This window comes from Cololabis saira, chromosome 13, assembly GCF_033807715.1.
Source record: "Cololabis saira isolate AMF1-May2022 chromosome 13, fColSai1.1, whole genome shotgun sequence".
Classification (NCBI taxonomy): domain Eukaryota; kingdom Metazoa; phylum Chordata; class Actinopteri; order Beloniformes; family Belonidae; genus Cololabis; species Cololabis saira.
In genome coordinates this window covers 22,449,568-22,473,856 of record NC_084599.1, presented here as the reverse complement: position 1 = coordinate 22,473,856, position 24,289 = coordinate 22,449,568, and the positions used below count along the sequence as shown (strand labels likewise).

The following is a 24,289-nucleotide window of genomic DNA, read 5'->3' as shown; positions in this document are numbered from 1 at the left end:
GAGGGGTCTGATTAGTGGCGTGCCTGCCACAGAGTAATTAATGAACAGTTTCACACAGCTTGTGCATACACATGAATACATACAGTCTTTAAAACAGTTTGGCCTCAAACCATTGGGCTGGAATAAGGGAGGGGAGGGTTAAAGTGCAGCAAAACAAATTACTGCTAGATTATAATCATGAGTTCATTAAACTAATCTTTAAAAAAATCTTAATCTCCTCTGGGCACACTTGTGTGATTGAAAGCATTTGGGCCAGTCAGCTTATAAAAGGCTTCAATGAGCACAGACAACAGTTATGAAAACCAGTGAGTGTTAAATGATGTTGAGCTTTGAGCGTATGCCATACCAGACCGTTGCCTCATTAAAAAGACAAAAAAATATTTAGTAACTTGAGACATGAGAAGCCCTAGAATGATAAATCTTTCATCATAGAAAAACAATAGGAAATGGTGAATAAAAGAGTAGATTACTGAAAAACACTGTCATTCACTGGAACTAACAGCTGAGACACAGCAGTGGTTTTTAATCTTGTAAAGCAGCTGCTGAGTGACAGTAAGAGAGAGACTGAAGAACTGGGAAACACGAGAAGTGTGGTATCCACTCTGCAAGTGGGGCTCCTGCTGCCGGAGTTCAGTCAGTTCAGTGCAGAGATGGACTCTCTTACACAGTCTCGCCATTGTTTGCACCAAGATGGTACTTCACCAATTAAAATTCTCTCAGATCGCTGGAGAATAAGTGTGTATTTTCTTAATCTTTTCCTCACTTGTGACTCTAAAAAATGCTTTTTCACAGCAGACGTTAACTGCACAGGTGAAGCACGAACAATTGTTCTGTTACAACTGCAAACCAAACTAGCAGCTTGCACATTATTAGAGCCTTACATCTAAATAAACTACAGTGCTTCTTAGTATCATTAGCAACATTAGACATGTCGGGGCATATCCCAAAGAGGAAGGTTTCACAGAAACAGGAGAAAAGATGTATCAAGTACTTAGAGGTATCCCTCTTAAACCATAAAAATGCACACACCTGTTTTCCTAATCTTTCCCCTCTAAATGTTAACAAAAGCAACTACAGCCTCTGCATTTTGGTTATTGTGTCTTGTTTTATGTGACTGTGACCTGATTCTGATTATTGCTCTGAAAGAATCAGAGGGACATTCTTGATACATTCTTCTACACCGAGCATTCAGATCCTTCAAAAAATGTCAGGAATTCAGCTGAAGAAACAATTCCATGCTCTTCTGAAGGATTTAGCCTGAAATCATATGATGATTAAGACTGTTAGTTATGTAGCGTTGGCTGAGCCACGCATGCCTGTTGGGGGAAGCAGAGATGCAGAGATGCAGATCTGCGTTGTTGATGACTTTATCAGTATACATTTTTCAAAAGTTGTATAGCAGTTGTAGCAGTTATAGTAGTTGACGCAGTATTAATCATGAGAATACAAATGCCATGTATAAAAGGGTTTATATTTCATTTGCTGTTAAACACAGAGGATATTCCATCGCTGATAAGCTGATGAAAACTCACAATGTTGCGACTTTTACACAACTAAATATAAACACAGAAAGACATTTTTATTTTTCATCAAGCTTTTTATTTTTGGAAAATCAACTTGGAAAATTTGACTCAACTCGTAGTACTCCATGCTGTGTTTATTGGAAAAATCTAATTAATCTACGACTTGTCTGTGAGTGAAGCATATGTATCTCAGCTATTGCAAGTCTGATATGTTGCTCTGTGTGTACTGTCCTTGCAGGTGGGAACCAACCAAAAGGTGTTTTTGATATGACAGCTGGAGAAACTTCCTCTTTCTTTTTATTTTTGCATCATATCCAGTAAATCCAATTGTAGGTCTTAGAACTGCTTTAATCAGGTCCATATAAACAAAGTTGCAAACACTGGCCTCTAAAAACTTAAAAGAAACGTGAGGTCAGTGAGGTACTGTGAAGCCCAGGATTCCAGGATTTATTGAGCTGACATACAGTGGAAAAGTTATGACATGATTTTTAATGGTCTACCGCTTGCTCGCTGGCTGTTATGTAACTTCAGTGTCCCCCTACCTCTAAAAAATGATTGTCACCAGAGAATAACCTTTAGTGACTCATCTGAACTTGTTTTTACAAATGCATCTCATAAATGTACCTGTGAACAGATATTATCAATGCAATAGCACCACAAACATGCAACATGTTCTGATAACCGTACTAAAAGTCAATCCAAATGTACAAATTTGATGAGACAAACCACGGAGTACAGTGTAAAGGTTGCTGCATAAAAAGTGTGGAGTATTCCCTTCTCCCACAACATACTTCTTTGCCACATACACAGACATACACACACGAGTGAATGAGTCACTACATTCAATTAAACCAAAGTAATACTTTATTAATCCCCAAAGGATAGTTTTGCAGTAGTTGTCATAATTGAAGTCTCTTCCAAGATTTACAGTTGAGGATTATTGCTGAAGGTATCAAGGTTATGGCCAGGAAGAATCTCCTGTAGTGGAGATCAGATATTCACAGTGGTATTTAGTTTGTTTTTCTTATTATGTAGAACAAACAAACATTACTAAATTCTTAGGAATAATTATTGATGAAAAACTCACATGGAAGCCATACATTAATACCTTAAAAAGAAAATGATCTAAAACAATAGCAATATTATATAAAATGAAAAGTATTATAAATAAAAGATCATTACAAACACCATACAGATCCCTACTACTCCCATACCTTACCTATTGTGTGGAAGTGTGGGGGAATACGTGCTGCATGCAGGAACTGTTCAAGCCAGAGAGGGCAAACATGACCTCAGGGGAAGAGCAATGTTTAAGACAACAACAGTAAGAACAAATACAAAGGGCAGATGTATATCCGTTTTAGGAGTAAAACTGTGGAACTCATTAGACAACAACCTTAAATTAGCAAACTCAATAAAAGCATATAAGATATTATTCAAAGCAAAGGTAATGGACACATATATAGAAGCACAATAAGCAAACAAAGAAGAATGTACACATGCATGAGATGAAATGACAACCTAAATTGGTTTTGTCGGTTTCTTTAGCATCTTTTCACTTTCTGTTTTCAGAGCTATTATTATTATTATTATTATTATTATTATTATTATTATTATTATTATTATTATTATTATTATTATTATTATTATTATTATCATTATTATTACAGTTATTACAGATATTATTATTATTATTATTAGTAGTAGTAGTAGTAGTAGTAGTAGTATTATTACAGATATTATTATTATTATTACTATTATTATTATTTTGTGTAACCTCATTTGTTCTTTTTGTATATTCTATTATGTTAAAAGGTGGGCAAGATAAACTTTATGCTTCAATCCCAGACCTTTTCGGTCAAAATAATCACAATATTGAACAGGGAAAAACCTGTGGATGTTTGTTATCTTGTTTGTTGAATTTTATGCTTGTGATTGACCGAAATAAATATTGACTAACCATTAACTAACGTAAATTCAGGTGAAAGTTAGATTAAACCTTTGCCCAGTGAAATACACAGTAGCAGGTGTTTTGGGGTGATTTATGGCAAGTCTTTGTGAAGAAGGACAAGAACATTGCCACAAGGGAAAAGAGACACGTTTACTCTGAGGTTTAATCTGATTGGTCGTCAGGTGAAGTGGGCGGGGCCTCAGGCCGGAGTGGGCGGAGTCTGGGGGAAGACGAGCCTCGCTGCTTTCTCTCCGCTCAGACTCGCAGGCAGCGCAGCGCTGATCAAACCACAACTTTTCACATGTTTTCAAGTTTGAAGATAGACAAATGGCGCATCGGGTCACCAGTTATTTACGAAGCGGTGCTATTTTTAACTTGGGAATTGTGTAAATAGCCTCGTTACCCCAACAAAAGAGAAATCCACGGCGGATCAAGTTGTGAGCGAGATAAAGGAACCCGGCTCGGCCCTGCTGCTGTGGAGGTGAGCCCTTTCTGTGCTGTCTCACAATCCTCCTCAAGTATCGATCACTCACATTTGTGTGCGTCTGGCGGTTCTCCAACTTCCTCAAACGAATTGTGAGGAGTTTAGTTACAAGCTGTAAAGCGGGGGGCTTTGATTGTGGGGTGTTTGTAGCAGCAGCCTGGATGTGTTCAGGCTTAAATCGACGCAGAGCCTACGGCGTAGGGTACGCGGCGACGCGCACCGTACGGTCGTAAGTTCTGCGTCGGTGTAACGCGGAACCATAAATCAGCCTTAACTTGGGAGGAAAGTTGAGCGCATGTTGTCGAGTTGCACATTTACTGCACAAAAACCGAGTGGATTTCATGGCCAGTCTCTTCACGGAAGTCTGCCACCACCCCTTTTCACCGGGATTGAATAGCCGACTTAAATTTATCTGCTATGAAACAATAGAAGCTTTAAGGCGGAAGATATTTATTTGGTGGTTTTTAGACAGACTCTGCAGTCTTTGTTACATCCCTGCACCATGCTTTGAATAGTCCAACAGGTAATTACCATAATAAAGTGCTTGGTTTGAGAGGAGAATGTGTGTGTATATATATATATTTATATGATGTTATGTTATATTACATGGTTTCATTCAGAGCATCAACTCCAAGTCTACCCAAACCCTTTATAGATGATAAGAAAAATTATTTTTTCCCCCATCCCTTAATCTGTTGCAGTGGCGTTACATAATTTCATCCTTAAGAAGCTGGTTTTGAGGTGTCACATCATATGTGGGCTTGAAAGCTTTGCCTTTGGCTCCATCTTGTATGTGAGCCAGCTGAGAAAAGAAGAAAAGAGAGCAGGCTGGCAGGGATTTATCGTGTTCAGCTGGAGCTGACTCAGACCTGAAGTGTTTATAGGGGCAGAAAGATTTGATTCGGGTTAACACACCCAGGTGTTGCTTCTTTACTTAACATCAATTACAGTGAGCCCTCTTAAGAAACAGTTAATGCCGGTCATTTTTATCCCCTCAGAGCTCTGACAGTGATGTATGTGTTATTGATCCTACAGTTTAAACCTCCTTGGCACAGATAAGTGTTTTGTTTTCTGTGGGAATGCTCTCTTTCTTTAGTGTGAGTTTAGTTTTAGTGGAACAGATGGAAGGGTTTTATTTCTGCACAGTCCATTCATCTGCCGCAGATCCGGTTTAATCATAAAACAGGGCGTTTATGGTGGTGTGGACATCAAAGGGAACATTATGACATTTATATTTATCACCCAGCCTGTTCCAATACAAGATTATGAGTAAATTATTGTTTCCTGTTTCCCGCTGCCAGGTCAAAGTCGAGATGTCTGTCAGCAACCACGAAAACAGAAAGTCCAGATCCAGCTCCGGCTCCATGAACATCCATCTCTTCCACAAGACGTCCCACGCCGACAGCCTGTTGACTCAACTCAACCTGCTGCGCAAGCGGAAGGTCTTCACGGACGTCGTGCTGAAAGCCGGCAACCGCGCCTTCCCCTGCCACCGGGCCGTCCTGGCCTCCTGCAGCCGTTACTTTGAGGCCATGTTCAGCGGTGGGCTCAGGGAGAGCCGCGACGATGACGTCAACTTCCACGACTCCCTCCACCCGGAGGTGCTGGAGCTGCTGCTCGACTATGCCTACTCGGCGAGAATCCTCATCAACGAGGAGAACGCCGAGTCCCTCCTGGAAGCTGGAGACATGCTCCAGTTCCACGACATCAGGGACGCAGCTGCAGAGTTTCTAGAAAAGAACCTGCACCCGTCTAACTGTCTGGGGATGATGCTGCTGTCGGACGCCCATCAGTGTCAGAGGCTGTACGAGCTGTCGTGGAGGATGTGTCTGGCTAACTTCGCCACGCTCTTCAGGACGGAGGACTTCCTCAGCCTGCCCAGAGACAAAGTGAAAGAGCTGATCCTCAGCGAGGAGCTGGAGGTGGAGGACGAGAGCCTGGTGTACGAGGCTGTTATTGACTGGGTCAAGGCGGACATGGAGCAGAGGCACAGCGAGCTGCCCGAGCTGCTGCGCTGCGTCCGCCTGGCGCTGCTGCCCGAGTCCTACCTGCTGAACAACGTTGCGTCCGAGGAACTCGTGATGTGCCACAAGGTGGGGCGTGAGATCGTCGAGGACGCCGTGCGGTGCAAGATGAGGATCCTGCAGAACGACGGCATCGTCACGGGGTTCTGTGCTCGGCCCAGGAAGGTCAGCCAGGCCCTGCTGCTGCTGGGGGGGCAGACGTTCATGTGCGATAAAGTCTACGTGATTGACAACAAGACCAAAGAGATCACCCCAAAGACCGACATCCCCAGCCCCAGGAAGGAGTGCAGCGCCTGTGCCATCGGTTGTAAGGTACATGTCACATTCAAGTAGGGATGGGCGGTATGGACTAAAAAATGTATCATGATCATTTCTGGCATTTATCCCGATAACGATAAAAATGACGATAAAAAAAATACCAATTCAACTCCACCTTTGTAACAATAAATCTATAACCACATTCAGTCTTTGGAGCCCCCAAATCACTGCTCTAAAAGAATAGAAATGCTACTAAACTACACCAATTAAATTGAATTAATAAAAAACAATTAAATTAGTAAACCTGTACTGCAAAACTGTAATGAATCAGATCCGCCATGTTTGTTACACAAAAACCTCAATGGGAATCTATCTCTTTCTTTCTTTCTTTCTTTCTTTCTTTCTTTCTTTCTTGCACACGTACGTCGATTTAACGCGGAACCATAAATCAGCTTTACACAAAAACGTCATCAACGTAGGGCTGTGCGATTAATCGATTTTAAATCTAAATCGGATTTATTAATCAAGACGATGTTAAAAAAAGGAAAATCGGAAAATGGATTTTCCTTTTTTGCAGCTGGCTGCATTACAGACAGAGCTCATCTAGTCATCTTTGTTTGGTCAAGAAAATTGTAAATGTTGTCACTTTACTAAACTCAAGGAGAATTTACAGTATCTTTCAATTGCACTTCATTCCCAATAGGGACATTTGTTTGCTATTTTTCTTTAAAAAAAAAGATAACATATTTGAAACAATTTATTCCATTATCTTTTGTAGTTTTACACAAAAAAATCGAAATCGAAATCGAAAATCGGGTTTTCTGAGAAAAAAATCGGGATTTTATTTCTGTCCAAAATCGCCCAGCCCTACATCAACGGGAATTTATCATTTTTATCACGAGATGACAATTTCTTACCGTGGGGAATTTTTTTGACGGTATATCATGAACGGTAAAATATCACCCATTCCTACATTCAAGCGGCATGAAGTGAATTGTGTAAAATGCTTTAAAGGATTTGCACCAAGTGACTTCTCTCCCTGTGTTTTAGGTTTACGTAACTGGGGGCCGTGGGTCCGAGAACGGAGCCTCCAAAGACGTCTGGGTCTACGACACGTTACACGACGAGTGGTCCAAAGCATCGCCGATGTTGGTCGCCCGGTTCGGACACGGCTCAGCGGAGCTGGACCACGTGCTGTACGTCGTGGGAGGACACACGTCTCTGGCAGGATCCTTCCCCGCGTCGCCGTCGGTGTCCCTGAAACAGGTGGAGCAGTACGACCCCCAGACCAACAAGTGGGCCTTGGTGGCTCCCCTCCGAGAAGGCGTGAGCAACGCCGCCGTCGTCGGTGCCAAAAACAAACTCTTTGCCTTCGGCGGCACCAGCGTCAACAGAGACAAGTATCCCAAGGTGCAGTGCTTTGACCCCTGCCAGAACCGGTGGTCGGTGCCGGCGGCGTGTCCGCAGCTGTGGCGGTACACGGCGGCGGCGGTGGTCGGGAACCACGTCGTGGTGATTGGAGGCGACACAGAATTCTCCGCCAGCTCCGCGTACCGGTTCAACAGCGAGACGTACCAGTGGTCGAAGTTTGGCGACGTGACAGCCAAGCGGATCAGCTGTCACGCCGTGGCGTCGGGAAACAGACTATATGTGGTCGGGGGCTACTTCGGGGCTCAGAGGTGTAAGACATTAGACTGTTACGATCCTTCATCGGACTCCTGGGACAGTGTGACCAGCGTGCCCTACTCGCTCATTCCTACGGCCTTCGTCAGCACCTGGAAGTATCTCCCGGCATAGAAACCACCCCACTCTCAAGGCTCCTCGGTGAGTAATTACAGCTTCCTTGAACTGACACAAACAAACAAGATGTCAGCCGTGGATTTCTTTCACTGTACTGTTTATATTGTCACGTTAATAAATGTGCATAGTCACTTTACGTGAGAGATTGAAGCTGCATAGCCGCCGGGCCCAGGTGAATGACACTTTGAGCTGAGGGCGGCCAGTTCAAAGCCCCTTGCTGTTTTCCCAGTTGCTATTGGTTACAGTGGTTACATATTATCTAGCTGCTGGGTGTTGGATAAACACTGAGAAGTCCTGTTTAGAGAGCAGGAGGAATGTCAGCACTGATAATTACAAAGCCAAAGCTACAAGATGAAGGCCTCTGTCGCTGACGAAAGCAAGCCTGGGAGGTAGGAAGTCAGGCCTGTGCTTGTAGCGCCGAGAGTTAAGAGAGAAGGTCGTCTTGCAGGGCCAGAACTGCCTGTTACCAGTAATAATTACGTTACGTTCAGATAGGATCAAGACTATACCCTTTTATTAACTCGTAGATGTGATGCAACTCTTGACGTTTCAGGCTTGCATAACAAAAGAATATGCTTTCCTCATGATATAAATTCATTGTTCAATTATCCTTATACGTCCATAACGTATTTATCGGTAAAAATAGTACACTATCCAGTGATTTACAGCCTCATACGGATATGATTCAGCAGCGTTGTGCGTTGACAGAAGGGGTTTGTTCTGTGCAAAAGGAAAAACGACAGTCAGTAATCTTGTCAGGAATTCGAGGAGCAGAGCGAGGGCGGGGGAGGCTCCCATCTCAGAGGTATGAAAATATGATTTACTGACATTTATCAAACCACTCTAAGAAAGCCGGGCCAATCTTTCTGGAAGAAAGGAGAGGTGGCAGTTTTCACAGTTTCATGCGAGATGAGAGATTCTCCCCCAGAGGTGTTTCTCAGGTTTTGCGCAGTGAAAGGAAGGAGGAGGTAGTTGAAATAGACGGAGAAAAAAAGAAGGAAACACAGCAATATTTGAATGCATTACAGATTATTTCAACATGCACCCTGTGGGGGTAGAGTTTTGGGATTTTTATGGCAGAAAGCATCTTTTATTGATATGTTTTACAACAATTCACTGCTATGAATTTGTTGAATGTGCTCTTCTGCATATGCAAATATAAATACACGAAATATACGATGATGGCGTTAAAAACATCTACTATTTACTAGGAATGGGCGATATTTTACCGTTCACGATATACCGTCAAAAAAATTCCCCACGGTAAGAAATTGTCATCTCGCGGTAAAAACGATAAATTCCCGTTGATTATGTTTTTGTGTAAAGTCGAATTTATGGTTCTGTGTTACGTGAAGGAAGGAAGGAAGGAAGGAAGGAAGGAAGGAAGGAAGGAAGGAAGGAAGGAAGGAAGGAAGGAAGGAAGGAAGGAAGGAAGGAAGGAAGGAAGGAAGGAAGGAAGGAAGGAAGGAAGGAAGGAAGGAAGGAAGGAAGGAAGGAAGGAAGGAAGGAAGGAAGGAAGGAAGGAAGGAAGGAAGGAAGGAAGGAAGGAAGGAAGGAAGGAAGGAAGGAAGGAAGGAAGGAAGGAAGGAAGGAAGGAAGGAAGGAAGGAAGGAAGGAAGGAAGGAAGGAAGGAAGGAAGGAAGGAAGGAAGGAAGGAAGGAAGGAAGGAAGGAAGGAAAGAAATGAGCCTGAAAGAAAGAAAGAAATGAGCCTGAAAGAAAGAAAAAAGGATAAATTCCCGTTGATGAGGTTTTTGTGTAACAAACATGGCGGATCTGAGAGCGAGATAGATTTATTGTTACAAAGGTGGAGTTGAATTGGTATTTTTTTATCGTCATTTTTATCGTTATCGGGATAAATGCCAGAAATTATCGTGATACATTTTTTAGTCCATACCGCCCATCCCTACTATTTACCTGTTTTCATTCTCCCTGAAAGGCTAAGCGTCAAGTCAGAAGGGTTTTTATTGAGACAAAACTTCCAGGAAATGTACTGGTTTACATAACCTGCAATATTCAGAGTAAGCAGTAATGAAATTACGCCTCGTGGACTGTGCCGGTCTCAGTTGTATAAGAATCCTGCTGCATTTCCTGTGGTGGTTATTGCTGTCCTGTAAACACAGATGCTGATAAGAGAAGATAAAAAATAAATTAAATTTGTTTTTTTCCTCAGTCTTCCTTTTGGTTATTTTCCATTTAGCGTACCCAGGACGCAGTCCTTATTTGCTGCCAAGGAGTTTGAGAAGAAGCGAGCGAGGAGCGGAGGGCTTATGTGCGGCTTGTGTCTACAGTAAACAGCTGGAGATGATGGAGTTGAGGGCTTAGCATTAGGAGTCTGCTGGTATGGGCCGCCGTAGCCGTGGTAGCTGGGGGTTTCTGGTGCCGCGATGGAGACAGACAGGCTGACTGTAAAAGATCAAGGCACGGCATCTTTATGAATTCTCGCAGTTACAGCAGTCACCAACCCGCTGCCAACTGCCTTTATGTGTAATTACAGCAGAAATGGAAAAAGCTCAGGTTTCCAGTTCGTCAAGCAGACTTCCTGCTCCGAAACTAGTCGCCTCTTTCTCACCCGAGTCGGGGGGCATCAAAGGAGGAGTGAACTGGCAAAAGTGTTGGAAAAACAAAGGGACACACACACACACACACACACACACATTTGTTCCCATGGGGACTCTCCATTGGCATAATGCATTCCCAAACTCTGACCTTATCTTTCACAGCTCACTGCTTTTCCCCGAGTTAATCCCAAACCCATAAATCCAAGTTTTACCCTCAACAGGAGTGGAGGTTTCCATAGGTTGCCATGCAGTGAGCTTAAAGTCCTTGTTAGGATGTAAAGGCAAACACACACACACACACACAGAGGGGGAGATAAAGTGGAGGGGGAGTAAGACCAGCAGAAGTAAAGCTATATTCTGCACTGTTTGGCAGCGGAGACTAACGCTTGCCTAAAAATACACTGCTCCCGAGGCTGTCAACCTCCAGCTGGGGTTGAAGAGAGAAAACAAGTGGGTTTTTTTTCTCTTCTTCTTCTTTTCATGTGTTATTTTGCTGCCAAAAACCACCAGTCAGCTGTTTGAGTATTCACTAGTAGTGTTGTAGATTTTTATGCTGGTTGTAAAACCACTTGTTTTCCACTCATACTACCCTCTCGCTCTCTTGTACGTACACACACACACACACACACACACACACACACACACACACACACACACACACACACACATACAGAGGCAGAGGCATTGCTGGCATGGCCTGTTCTTTAAAGAGCCAGTCAACCTTACTCTAATTTGGGAGGAATGAAGGTGTGGCCTGCATTCCCATTAGTAAAGATGTGTTAGTGTTGCCGTATGGTTCAGATGTGTATGGGATTACCAGCACTTTGCTCTTTTTGTCAGCACCTACTGTAGGTCGTTGCTGCGTGCATTTGCACCAGATGTTGCTAGCCGCAGACTCCAGGGCCAAACCAGAACCCGCTGCTGATGGAAAAATATTTTCAAGTGGTAAAACATCAAAGTTCATACTTGTTGAGATCCAGGCGGGAGTGAAAGTGTCTCCCAAACAGGTTTAAAACCTGCAGAACTTAATGTGGACTTCTTGCCATCCCACCTCAGCGGTTACTGGTCGTTTGTTGTGACCAGATGAGCGGCAGACAGGATGTAACTGGAGATCCTTGAAAACGTTTAGCACGCACTGTCCCCCTCTTAGAACATCTAAGCTTTAAAGGAGACATACATATATTGCACTCTTTTTGTTTTTCACAAGTTGACACTAGGAATGGGTGATATTTTACCGTTCACGATATACCGTCAAAAAAATTCCTCACGATAAGAATTTGTCATCTCACGGTAAAAACGATAAATTCCCGTTGATGATGTTTTTGTGTAAAGATGATTTTTGGAAGGAAGGAAGGAAGGAAGGAAAGGAAGGAAGGAAGGAAGGAAGGAAGGAAGGAAGGAAGGAAGGAAGGAAGGAAGGAAGGAAGGAAGGAAGGAAGGAAGGAAGGAAGGAAGGAAGGAAGGAAGGAAGGAAGGAAGGAAGGAAGGAAGGAAGGAAGGAAGGAAGGAAGGAAGGAAGGAAGGAAGGAAGGAAGGAAGGAAGAAAACAAGGGAAGAAGGAAGGAAGGAAGGAAGAAAACAAGGAAGGAAGGAAGGAAGAAAACAAGGGAAGAAGGAAGGAAGGAAGGAAGAAAACAAGGAAAGAAGGAAGGAAGGAAGGAAGAAAACAAGGAAAGAAGGAAGGAAGGGAGAAAGGAAGGAAGGAAGGAAGAAAACAAGGGAAGAAGGAAGGAAGGAAGGAAGGAAGGAAAGGAGGAAGGAAGGGAGAAAAGAGGAAGGGAAGAAGGAAGGAAAGAGCAGGAGGAAAGGAGGAAGGAAGGGAAAAAAGAAGGAAGGAAGGAAGGAAGGAAGGAAGGAAGGAAGGAAGGAAGGAAGGAAGGAAGGAAAGGAGGAAGGAAGGAAGGAAGGAAGGAAGGAAGAAAACAAGGGAAGAAGGAAGGAAGGAAGAAAACCAGGGAAGAAGGAAGGAAGGAAGGAAGAAAACAAGGAAGGAAGGAAGGAAGAAAACAAGGGAAGAAGGAAGGAAGGAAGGAAGAAAACAAGGAAAGAAGGAAGGAAGGAAGGAAGAAAACAAGGAAAGAAGGAAGGAAGGGAGAAAGGAAGGAAGGAAGGAAGAAAACAAGGGAAGAAGGAAGGAAGGAAGGAAGGAAGGAAAGGAGGAAGGAAGGGAGAAAAGAGGAAGGGAAGAAGGAAGGAAAGGGCAGGAGGAAAGGAGGAAGGAAGGGAAAAAGGAAGGAAGGAAGGAAGGAAGGAAGGAAGGAAGGAAGGAAGGAAGGAAGGAAGGAAGGAAGGAAGGAAGGAAGGAAGGAAGGAAGGAAGGAAGGAAGGAAGGAAAGAAAAATTCCCGTTGATGACAAACATGGCGGATCTGAGAGCGAGATAGATTCATAGTTAAAAAGGTGGAGTTGAATTGGTATTTTTTTTTTATCGTTATCGGGATAAATGCCAGAAGTAATCGTGATACATTTTTTAGTCCATACCGCCCATCCCATTCCCTAGTTGACACCATTTCCTGAGCTCCGAATAAAATGTCTGGGACACGCTTTTACCAAATGACCAGAAAGGCAGCCCCTGATATGCTCATTGGTGTGTGTTTGCACTAGATGCCGTTTGTAGAAAGAAACACAATATGTCTCTGTCCACACTGTTGCAGTGAAATTGTTGCTAAATACGACTGATCCGCATATACATTTCAGCTCCATGCTGGAAGAGATCTTGGTCCACGGCCCCCGCCGTAAAAAGCATATCACATAACTGTTCATGCTCCCTGGTCGTGAAAATGATGCTGGAAATAACCTTTGCTCTATTTTACTCTTACCGTGGCATTCATCTTTGTACTCTGTTCTAGTGTTATTGAATGCAGCTGGTCTCAAGGACAAGAAAAATGAGCAGTGCTTGGATTTCTGCTCTATTTTGTTTAAATAGTTATTGAAGGTCGTCTTCTGTTAACAGATGAACGATAAAGGCCGCTCGGTGAATCAGGGAAGGATACTAGGGACTAGGATGGGCGGTATGGACTAAAAAATGTATCACGATAATTTCTGCATTTATCCCGATAACGATAAAAAAAATTACCAATTCAACTCCACCTTTTTAACTATAAATCTATCTCGCTCTCAGATCCGCCATGTTTGTTACACAAAAACCTCATCAACGGGAATCTTTCTTTCTTTCTTTCTTTCTTTCTTTCTTTCTTTCTTTCTTTCTTTCTTTCTTTCTTTCTTTCTTTCTTTCTTTCTTTCTTTCTTTCTTTCTTTCTTCAAGCTAATTTCCTTCCTTCTTTTTTCCCTTCCTTCCTTCTTCCCTTCCTTCCTTCTTCCCTTCCTTCCTTCTTCCCTTCCTTCCTTCCTCCTTTCCTTGTTTTCTCCCTTCCTTCTCCCCTTTCCTTCCTTCCTTCCTTCCTTCCTTCCTTCCTTCCTTCCTTCCTTCCTTTCTTCTTTCTTTTTTCCCTTCCTTCCTTCTTTCCTCCTGCTCTCTCCTTCCTTCTTCCCTTCCTCTTTTCTCCCTTCCTTCCTCCTTTCCTTGTTTTCTTCCTTCCTTCCTTCCTTCCTTCCTTCCTTCCTTCCTTCCTTCCTTCCTTCTTTTTTCCCTTCCTTCCTTCCTTCTTTTTTCCCTTCCTTCCTTCCTTCCTTCTTTACTTGTTTCCTTCCTTCCTTCCTTCCTTCCTTTCTTCTTTCTTTTTTCCCTTCCTTCCTTCTTTCCTCCTGCTCTCTCCTTCCTTCTTCCCTTCCTCTTTTCTCCCTTCCTTCCTCCTTTCCTTGTTTTCTCCCTTCCTTCTCCCCCTTCCTTCCTTCCTTCCTTCCTTCCTTCCTTCCTTCCTTCCTTCCTTCTTTTTTCCCTTCCTTCCTTCCTTCCTTCCTTCCTTCCTTCCTTCCTTCCTTCTTTTTTCCCTTCCTTCCTTCCTTCCTTCCTTCCTTCCTTCCTTCCTTCCTTCTTTTTTCCCTTCCTTCCTTCCTTCCTTCCTTCCTTCCTTCCTTCCTTCCTTCCTTCCTTCCTTCCTTCCTTCCTTCTTTTTTCCCTTCCTTCCTTCCTTCCTTCTTTCCTTGTTTCCTTCCTTCCTTGTTTCCTTGTTTCCTTCCTTCCTTCCTTCCTTCCTTCCTTCCTTCACGTACGGTGTGCGTGGATTTATCAGCTTTACACAAAAACATAATCAACGGGAATTTATCGTTTTTACCACGAGATGACAAATTCTTACCGTGAGGAATTTTTTTGACGGTTTATCGTGAACGGTAAAATATCGCCCATTCCTACTAGGGACCCAGACGAGTAAACCGGGAAGCAAAAGTGCAGCTTGTTACAGTCTCAACTCAGAACACTGGACTGCAAATCTTTGCCTGGTCAACCATCCTGAATCTGTCCTTCTTCCATGTAAAAAAATGTCTCTGTTTCCTCTGGAATCTTCTTCCACGTCCAAGAACACCTGTGAATGACCTCCGTTAGAAATGCAGTAGAAACTTGTTGATCTAAAGGGGTGTTAGTGTTTCTGCTGCCATGCAGGAATTTTAAATAGTGGCTCTTGGACACTCCTGTATGAGCCATCGTGTAAAGCCACGCTCCCGCCCTGTCGTGCATGCTTTGGTGCATTTTGTACTGGTGGAAATGGCTGCAAATGTCAGGGATAACAGACTCGTTTCACGAGAGAGATGTTTTTTTTAAAGTGAATTTGTAGCTGCCTAGGACCTGTAAAACTGGACCTGCAGTGGATTCAAACCTTTTCTGTTTTCTTGGGTCACACTCGCCAGTGGTGTGCACACCCGTCTCAACTATAACAAACGTTTCATGTTTTAAAAGGAAATGGGTGTGGATGTAATGATAAACAAACTGCACATTGCTTGGATTTAGACACTTGCAGGTTTAGAGCCACCGGGAACCGGGTCTGTTTTTAGAAGAGACTTATATTTAAGCCTTTCCCTCCTCTTTATCCCTTCTCCACCAATCCTCTAGCCAAGGGAAGAAAAATGTCAGGAATAGACATCCCTCTCCATTTTAACAGCATGGACTGAAGCTGCAGCTCTTCTGAAGTGGGCGTGATGTGTATGGTAGTGTACACCTGGAGGGGTCAGAGGGCAGGGAGGATCTCCTCGTGGGCCCGCTGCATCCCCCAGACAGCTGCTGTAAAATGGAAAGGTCGTGCCAAGATCAGGGAGGAGTGCCGAGTCCCCAGTAACTCAAAACTAATGTTTTATTAATGCCTTGCTGTGAGAGCTACCAGGAACACGATCTGAATGAGGCTTTTATGGAGGCATCTGTGTACAACAAAGCCCCCCCAACCTCCGCCACCACCGCTACCGACCCTGCTTACATACACGTCGGCAGTTAAAGTTAGCACGCGCACGCACACTTTGTCTCCATTCCCTCGAGTAATCAGTTTGCCACATTATAGCCCTCAGCACGGCTGCTTAAATTTGCATAAACCTAATGGAGTTTTTATTGGCCTTTTCTCCAAGCTGAGGGTAACAAAAAGGAAAGGGGAAAGGCAATGCTTAAAAACGGCTGAATAATCACCTAGACTAATTTGATTACACCCCCAGAAAGAGATGAGCTGTCATACAGTTACAGCAGCCTCTTCAGAGAACCAGCTGGAGTAGGAGCGACTGCCTGCCTGGAAATTAATCTCAATCATGCAATATTTGCAGAAGAGATGCTCAATGTTCCAGTCTAAAACTGGAATTTTTGCAGGGGATTAATCCAGCGAGGCCGTGCCGCATCGCTGAAAATGATCCAGACACGTGTAGATGAAGCAACTGTGATTCATACGTGTGTCAATACGCTGGAACTCTGTGTGTTCATTAGTAAACATGGCAAAGTCCTTGTTGCACACAAGGGACAGATAAAGATGGAGGACTCAGCTTTGGTTTGGGTCACTTGCGTCTAATTGGGCCTCTGGACCCACTCTTTTTAATTATTAAGTTAAAAAAAAGAAACTTAATTGGTTCAGACTAGTCCGAACCATTTATTTGCTCAGCTGCAGGACTCCTGCTGTGGCTCCTGGGTAATTTTCAGGGTGAGGCTCATTAGGTGAGGGTGAATGAACTTATTGTCAACAGCGATCTGCGTTCAGATGTCGAGTTTTTGTATCATTTTCAGATACCTATGATCGTTAAAATCATTACGCCTTGAAATGTGGGTGAGAGGTCAACTCTGTAACCGACGTAGCTCGGTGTTGTGTTGAATCATCGTTGCAGCACGTGATGATGGAGAGACTTTGAGGCAGCATGGCGATCAGTCCCGGTGACGGCACGAGCCCCGTCCTGACCGGAGGAGCTGAAGCTTGATAACCAGGGATTTGCTGGAGTAATGTGCTGATGATGTTAGGAAGTAGGGCTGGGGATCAATTCAAATGTCAAGAATCGATTCGATTCCCATTCTTAAGATTCAGAATCGATTATCAAGATTTGATTCGATTCTTTTCGATTCCCGATATTAATTTGGGTTAGTGTTATTAAAACAGTTTTTTGAGCTGCATGAATTATATGACTGTAGTTATGCAAAAAATTACTACTAGTATTATATTGAGATTAAACAGCAAGTATTGCAGCTAATGATGCTGTAAGGACCAATCAGCTCCCAGAATGCTGATAGAACTGCTTTCAGAAACATCATGTGGGTCAGAATTACCAAACAGATCCAGGGAGGAAACAGAGACGGATGAAATTGGTTTTATTCTTTCCCACATTCCATTTTTATTTGTTCCTTTTTCGGCCTATTTTGGTTTTTAATTTTTGAGAATTTGGTTCTTAGCATTTTTTGCAAATGTAACCCCAAGACAGTATATAAAGTAATGAAATATCGACAATTTATGCAATTATAACTGAACACTTTAATGTTTTCATACCTTTAAACATATTTAAAGGCAAAAACATGGCACTAGTTATTCTCGTGTCCAACAAAACATTCCTTTTTTGGGGATAAACAAAAAAAGAACCAAAAGTTGTAAAGTAATGATGAAAAAAAAATACATAAATAAATAAAAGAAAATTAACCCCCCCCCAAAAAAAATAAATAAATAAAAAATAAAAAACAATCGATCTTTAGACATATGAATCGATTTTTAGGAATTAATATGAGAATCGATTGAGAATTGGGAAATCGATTTTTTTCAACACAGGCCTATTAGGAAGTAACCAAATGTGGATCAATGTGGTTTCTCCATAAAATACATTTTCCTCGCTGGACTGTTGCAAATGAAACAAAATGTAATAGAAAAAGTTGTTTTTTTTTTGCCTGTACCTTTTAATACTTCCTGCTCAACGCTGATGAAGGTCAGATGATGCTCATGATTGGGAAGAACTCCGTGGAGCCTGTAGAGGCCCACTGTGACTGCAGTGCAGATTAACTATGTGATATATTGTCATAGTTTAAGCAGTAGAGGCACACCCCTCATTAAGATGAAGCAGCAGCAGAGCTCAGCGGGTGCAGACAGCACAGGCTCACGGACATGCACACCGAGCTACAAGACTGGAAACTTGCACCAGATGCTTGTGATTCAACAAATACAAGTTTCTATTAAAGCCGCAGCACGTAGGGTAGTTTGGTTCCTTTTGAACAAATCCAAGTTAGCCGCCCCATCCACATCCCCCGTTTTTTTGTTTTTTCTTGATGCTTTCCATCAGTGCTAATCATTTTAAGCTGGCTGTAGCTGCTTATTTAAACCAGAAATATGAGTAAAGGTTGCACTGCTTCATAAACGCTGCTTAATGTCAAGGAAGGAATTCGACAACTGAACCTGCAAGTTACGGCGTACATTGTTCGGTAAAGCAACACGTTCCTCCATGTCCACATTTTCTTCATTCCTTTCTTTCCCTTTTATCTTAGCAATGCTTATGCATCCTCTGTGCACATGAACATCTCAGCCACCGGCATCTCAATAGAGGACGGGCATCAAAGACACAACTGATCTGATCAATTGGAAAAATGATATTGACATTCAGAGCATGCATGACCCATGGAAATATAATATACCCCCATTTATTGCAAAATATATATATATATATATATATATATATATATATATATATATATATATATATATATATATTTTACAATATTTATTTGTGCAACTTGATATCGCAATACAAACACAAGTGACCTTACAAAGAAACCTATCGCAAAATACAATATATGGCAGAAAAATGAGATAATACGTGCAGTCCTGAAATGAGGAAGTTTAAATTTTGCAGGATGGAAACAAAAATTCTAATGTATTTATTAGATAACTCAGATCAGTTACTGACAGAGCTAACCTGTTTTTGTATGACTCTTGGATGAGTCAGTCAGCACATTTACAATAATAAACGGTCTCAACGGGTTTCTGCCTTCAGGCCATTCAACTGATGTGAAAATGAGCAGCATTACTGTCACGCTGGCGTATCAGTTTTATCATTCACGCTTGAGACAACACACTAAAGTTTTCTTATCACCAATCCAACACAGCAGTTAAAGTTTACATGCACGCTGAGAAAGTGTTTTTGTATCATTTGTTCTTTCTTTTTTTTAAACGGAAGCTCCTGTTGCTTCGGGTTATGTCCTATTGTTATGCCTGATGCGAAGTATTCACAACATTAGCAGATGGGTATGGATCAGTGAAGGCTTCTGTAATGCCAGTTGTCGAAGAGAGAGCTCAGTAGGTTATTCAAACAACCCCCCACCCAAAAGGGCCTGAACGTCAAAGCCCCTCCTGTTCCAGATAGCTGCAAAGAGCTCGTATCAGAAACATGCAAATCAGAGGCAAACACGGTGTTTAACTTCCTCTCACCCTCCCATATTTCCAGTGAAACATTCCTTTGTAACAGCAGGCGTGGTAAAAGATGTCCCGAGTTATATGAGGTTGCAGGAAATGCTACAGTTGAGCAATTTCAGGAGTATTCATAACAGCATACATCCTGAAAATGCTATTTTTCTTGTAAGATGCAGGAGTTCAGTGGAGTGTATCAGAGTCTAGAGAAGCTTATTTCACAGCGGGATTCCTCTCCACAGCCACCTTCAGTTATTTATTACCCAGCATCATAAATGGCTCGAGCAGCTTAATCCCACATGCCAGGAAGATCCTGGTTAAATAATGAACCATCCTGAGACATTATTAATGCTGTGTGGATAAGCCTGATAAAACGGAGTGGTGATAAGCTGACGTGAAGCCTGGAAGACTGAAGTCTCTCCGGTTCCTGAGAATGTCCAGATCTCCCAGTCATGTGCCTGGTGTTCACACACGGCCTCCTTGTACAGCAGAGTTCACAAGACCCAAACATTAATCTTCCCCTGTCTCTTTCCCCAGATGGGCCGTGGCGTCTGGTATGCAGGCATGTGTCTCTCTTGACTGGCTCCTAGGAGGAGGAAGATGAAGAGGAAGGCCTTTGTGTGTCCCGCTGTGGCCCGATTCAGCCCGATGGACATCATCTTCAGCTGCAGAGGAGCGCAGGCCTGGGAGCAGCACAGAGACTTAAAGTCTGCAGTTTTTTTTCCACCACCTGATCTGTTTATTCAAAGTTTTTGTGTGACTTTCCCATGCTGCCCGCAGTCTGAGCAGCACCCGTTGCCATGATAACTGCAGGCACCTCATAGCTATCTCAGCTCAAAAACATCCACCTTTTTTTTTTCTTTTTTCCTTTGTCCTTCCTCTCTGTCCTTCTGGGACGAATAAGCTACTGTGACTGTATCAGCCCTGGACTGCTGAACTAACCCCCCCTTCCATCACACACCGTCATCTCTCCAGTACCAGTTTAACTGAAATGTCGATTTACAGTGAACTAAACAAGCAAATGAAGCTGTCTCCCCCTCTGGACGTGTTTACTCAGGTGTAAATTATTTGGATAGCTGATACGCTGATTGAGACCTTCGCTGAGCCAGGCGTGTGGAGAGAGAGCGGCAGAGGACCGTTTTGGAAGTGTATGATTTTGTGCACAGAAACGGTCTTCATGTCTGTATTTTTAGCACTTGGATTTGGGCTTTCCTCAATTTTGGTGAACTAAATTTGTACTTTTGCTCCACAACTTAAAAGAAAGTGGGAGCTCGTGCGGCCCATCGTGGCTGAAGGACACGCGCGTGCGTTTTCAAGACGTGTTTTTTCAGCCGGCAGTTGTCAGTTTTGTGTCTCAGGGTTATGTCTGTGTATGCCTGCAGTCGTTCAAGGAAGGGTTTCATCTGTCTTTCCTAGTTTCTTATTTTATAGTGAATGTACTTTTTAAAAAAAGAAAGCATTTTACAAACGTCTCTGTTTTGAGCATTTTCTTGCATTTTTTTTTTTTTTTGCCAAGTGAAAACATATGATTAAGTATAAATATTGCCAAACCTTAGTGTTATTGATTTGAATAACAAAAGCTAAGTGTGTCCTAAGTACTTGGATTTGTAGTTGTAAATCTCTTTTTCCAGTGCTTTTTTTTTTTTTTTTTTAATATCTCCAATGGAAGTCATGTGTGTATAGTTTGTACATTTACTTTATAATTATTTTGTAGATGCCTTTTGATTTGCACAGTTTGTTTCGAAGAAACTTTTCAATGGTCTTAATTTTGTATCTTTGTCTTAATCCAACTCGGTGTAGTTTGAATAATCGAAGCCTTTTTGTAGCAAGTTTTCAACTCTTCTTGCTTTCCAAAATCTCCATCTGTGCTCCATGGAAGTCACCGATATCTCAGAGTACACACCGGTTATCATGAAATATGAAGCTATTACTGAAGCAGCCTGTTACTACATGTTGTACTGCTCATAACTAGTCAATAAACATGATATTGCTATAAAATGGCTCGTGTTTGTTGTCCGTTACCAAAGGAACGACTGGAATTCGGCAGCTGTGTCCTTGAGCAACATGGGCAGTCATAAACTCACACAGGTGCTGTTAACAGGCTTCACATAGTTTAAAAAGAAGTTTTGAAGGGTTTTTATTAACAGAAACATCTGTCCTCCTCCAGTCTGTGTGCACTAAATATTAAAATGGCACATTGCCCGCCGTGTACGCTACCTTTACTGCACCTATATTAAATGTTAGAGATATATGAAATGTCAACTTTTTGCTGCTCGACACATGCAGTCAGGTAATACTTCCCCGTACCTCACAAAGCCATGTCCATACGATCCTGCAGGAACAGCACGGTCCACTTTGCATGTTGGGTGAGGAGAAGGGAGGCGGAGCACCGAGGAATGTCGGACAGTGTGATCACGCTCCCTGGAGGATTGAAGATGTGGCTGCTGAGCCATCGCTGCTGCCGTTCTCTAAACAACCAACCTCCACTTTGAAACCAGGCGTATTCGCTGTTTCAATGACTTTCTTTCATCTGCTTTTTTTTTGTTTTTAAATTAAATATTTCAAAGCAAACTGCTGTATTTGATCTCAAAGATCTTAACATCAGAAGACCTGTGAAGAGAGTGTTTGAACACAAAGAAGAGACAACAAAACTGAAGTATACGCGGAAGCCCCCGGTACAAGGGCCAAATGTCATTTAAGAACATAAGCCTGAGCTTTGGCTGGGCGTCAAGGGTTAAGTAGATGGAGGTTAGGTCAGTCTTTGGCTAATCAATAGAAATAAGAGACATAGCTTGTAAAGAGAGAGGAAATAAGGGGAAAAAGGTCATACATTATAAGAAGGACAATGTTACCCATAGTTTTTTTGATGTGTGCTTATAGAAACCTCTACTTTCATCCCCCTGTCTTCACAGCACCCTGTTGTAAACAATTCGCCCCCTGTATACTTGTCATGGATGAGACTAAACAGTTTTTTGAAGCACACTGTAAATATGTTTATTTCTGCTGCAAAGTTGTACTTTTAACTTGGGTCTCAGTGTAGCTCGAGTCCCAGTCGGCATCAAATCATCAAGGCAGACGTTGCCCCTTTCTTCAGAATACTGGAATATTTAGTTGCAAATGTTCCACTTCTGAAAGATCCTTTGTGTTTTGACAAATTCACATTTCAGAATCAGACTGTTAGGGTGATTGGATTTCAGGATTGGTCTTGAAAACATACCTTTTAATTTCAGTGCGTATCATTTTCAAGACTCAACTATTCAAGGCTGTAGTTACACGGGCAGATTTCCACAAATGAGATGAAATTGATATATCTGTCAATGATATATGAGAACTTATCTAAATCATTCATAAGGTCCATCTTGTCCAAATAACACAATCATGCCTGGTCCTGGAGAAGCACTTCCAATTGTCTGTACGTGAAGTTTTCTATACAAACTAACTTGCCTTGATACGGAGTGATATGGACTTTTGCTTACAGGAAGTGTTTACAGAGATGGTGGATATTGTGTGGATGGATGAAGGTTAGGTTGGATGTGCCTTGTGTGTTTTATCGGTAGAGTTAAGGGGATTTGCATGTGTTAATAAGCGAGTCTTGAAGTCCACTCTGTGTTCGGTCAACATTCCTGCTGGTGCTGGACGTAGCCCACCAAGGTCGTTGGCTGGATTCATATGATTGAAACTTCACCAATAACAACAAAAAAAGATTAAACATGATACGTTTTTGGTTTTGCTGTAACCTCAAGACAATGAAAAAGACCAGTTTCATACCGTCAAGTTTTATGACCAGCTGAAAGGATATGAAGCCAAAATAACAATATGTTTTTCTTATTTTATGTCCTATATTGGAGAAAAATAGCTTACATATGCTGTTCTGAATATGATAGTCAGGCTCAAGAGCCTGCATCCTATGTTAGAGTTACATTTGATCTAAATGGGCAGATTAAAATTACAATTTAAAGATTTGCAGAGCTATTCACAAACGTGCATGTGATTCATCAATTTTTCATCCTGCTTCATCCTTCCTTGCATTTCCCCTTTACTGCTGCCTTAGTGGAGATGTAGTGAGTCACTAAGGATTTTCGAGGAAAATCGATAGGGGAAAAAATCCATCTGCGGATGTTTGTATGTCATAAAGAAAAAGCACAAGCGATGGAAAGCAAGTCCTGAGGAGACACCAGGGATGCAGCAGAGTGCCTCGCAATTTGTTTGCAAGTGTTCTGTTTTATTTGAATACAAACTTAACATGTTCTCTGATATTCTGATTACCGTAATATCATGACATAAATATTCAAAAATGGGACTTGGTGCTGTAAATAGCTGTACCTTTTCTCAAATAGGGTTGAAAATGTCCCACTTTAGGCCCCAAGGGCAGCAACTGAGTTCCTATTAAATCCATGTTTTTACGTAATAAATCACATCATGTTTTCAAGGGTGACCCTGAAACAAGTGACGCTATGCAAAATCTTTATTACATTCTTTCAAAGACAGCGGAAAAAGCTCAAAGTGCTGTTAATTGGATGTCAACAAAAGGCAGCTCTAAAATAACTCCCTCGGCGGCGGTGACACGGTGCCAGTGACTGGCTCTGTCCAGCCAAGCGTGTGGACGCGTTTGTGCCAGTTTGAGTGCAGGGATTCATCGAAAGGTTAATTTATGGATTTTTAAACACAATGCAGAAGAACATAAAAAGATGAAACACCCCTCTCTAAAAAGGGGACCTGGCACTGGACAGCAGGATGAGCTTCGTCGTACAATGGCGCCTATTGTGATGCAAAATGTGCAAACTGAGCGATTTCAAACAGATCTCGCTCATAATTAAACACAATGAAACCACAGCAGATAAATAGGCAGTTGAAAGTCGGCCAGAGACAGAAGACCACCAGACTCAGTGGAGAAAAAGATAAAAGGCGGGAATGGAAGTGGAGGGTAATCAAACTGCTGCAACAAATCTGGACCC

General features: G+C 42.4%; 1 protein-coding gene across 1 annotated transcript; it reads left to right on the top strand.

The window, feature by feature from the left end:
- Window positions 1-3,728: 3,728 nt before the first annotated feature.
- Window positions 3,729-21,326, top strand: enc3 (ectodermal-neural cortex 3). Its single transcript, XM_061738311.1, has 4 exons — window positions 3,729-3,955; window positions 5,260-6,294; window positions 7,291-8,064; window positions 19,872-21,326. Exons 2-3 carry the CDS (start codon window positions 5,272-5,274, stop codon window positions 8,035-8,037), a joined length of 1,770 nt encoding a protein of 589 aa, XP_061594295.1. The 5' UTR covers window positions 3,729-3,955; window positions 5,260-5,271; the 3' UTR covers window positions 8,038-8,064; window positions 19,872-21,326.
- Window positions 21,327-24,289: the final 2,963 nt, after the last annotated feature.

Excerpts from the sequence above, each read along its gene's own strand:
- enc3 (XM_061738311.1), top strand. The coding sequence starts at position 5,272 with ATGTCTGTCAGCAACCACGAAAACAGAAAGTCCAGATCCAGCTCCGGC. Across the intron at positions 6,295-7,290 it reads CCTGTGCCATCGGTTGTAAG|GTTTACGTAACTGGGGGCCG; the intron begins GTACATGTCACA and ends CCTGTGTTTTAG.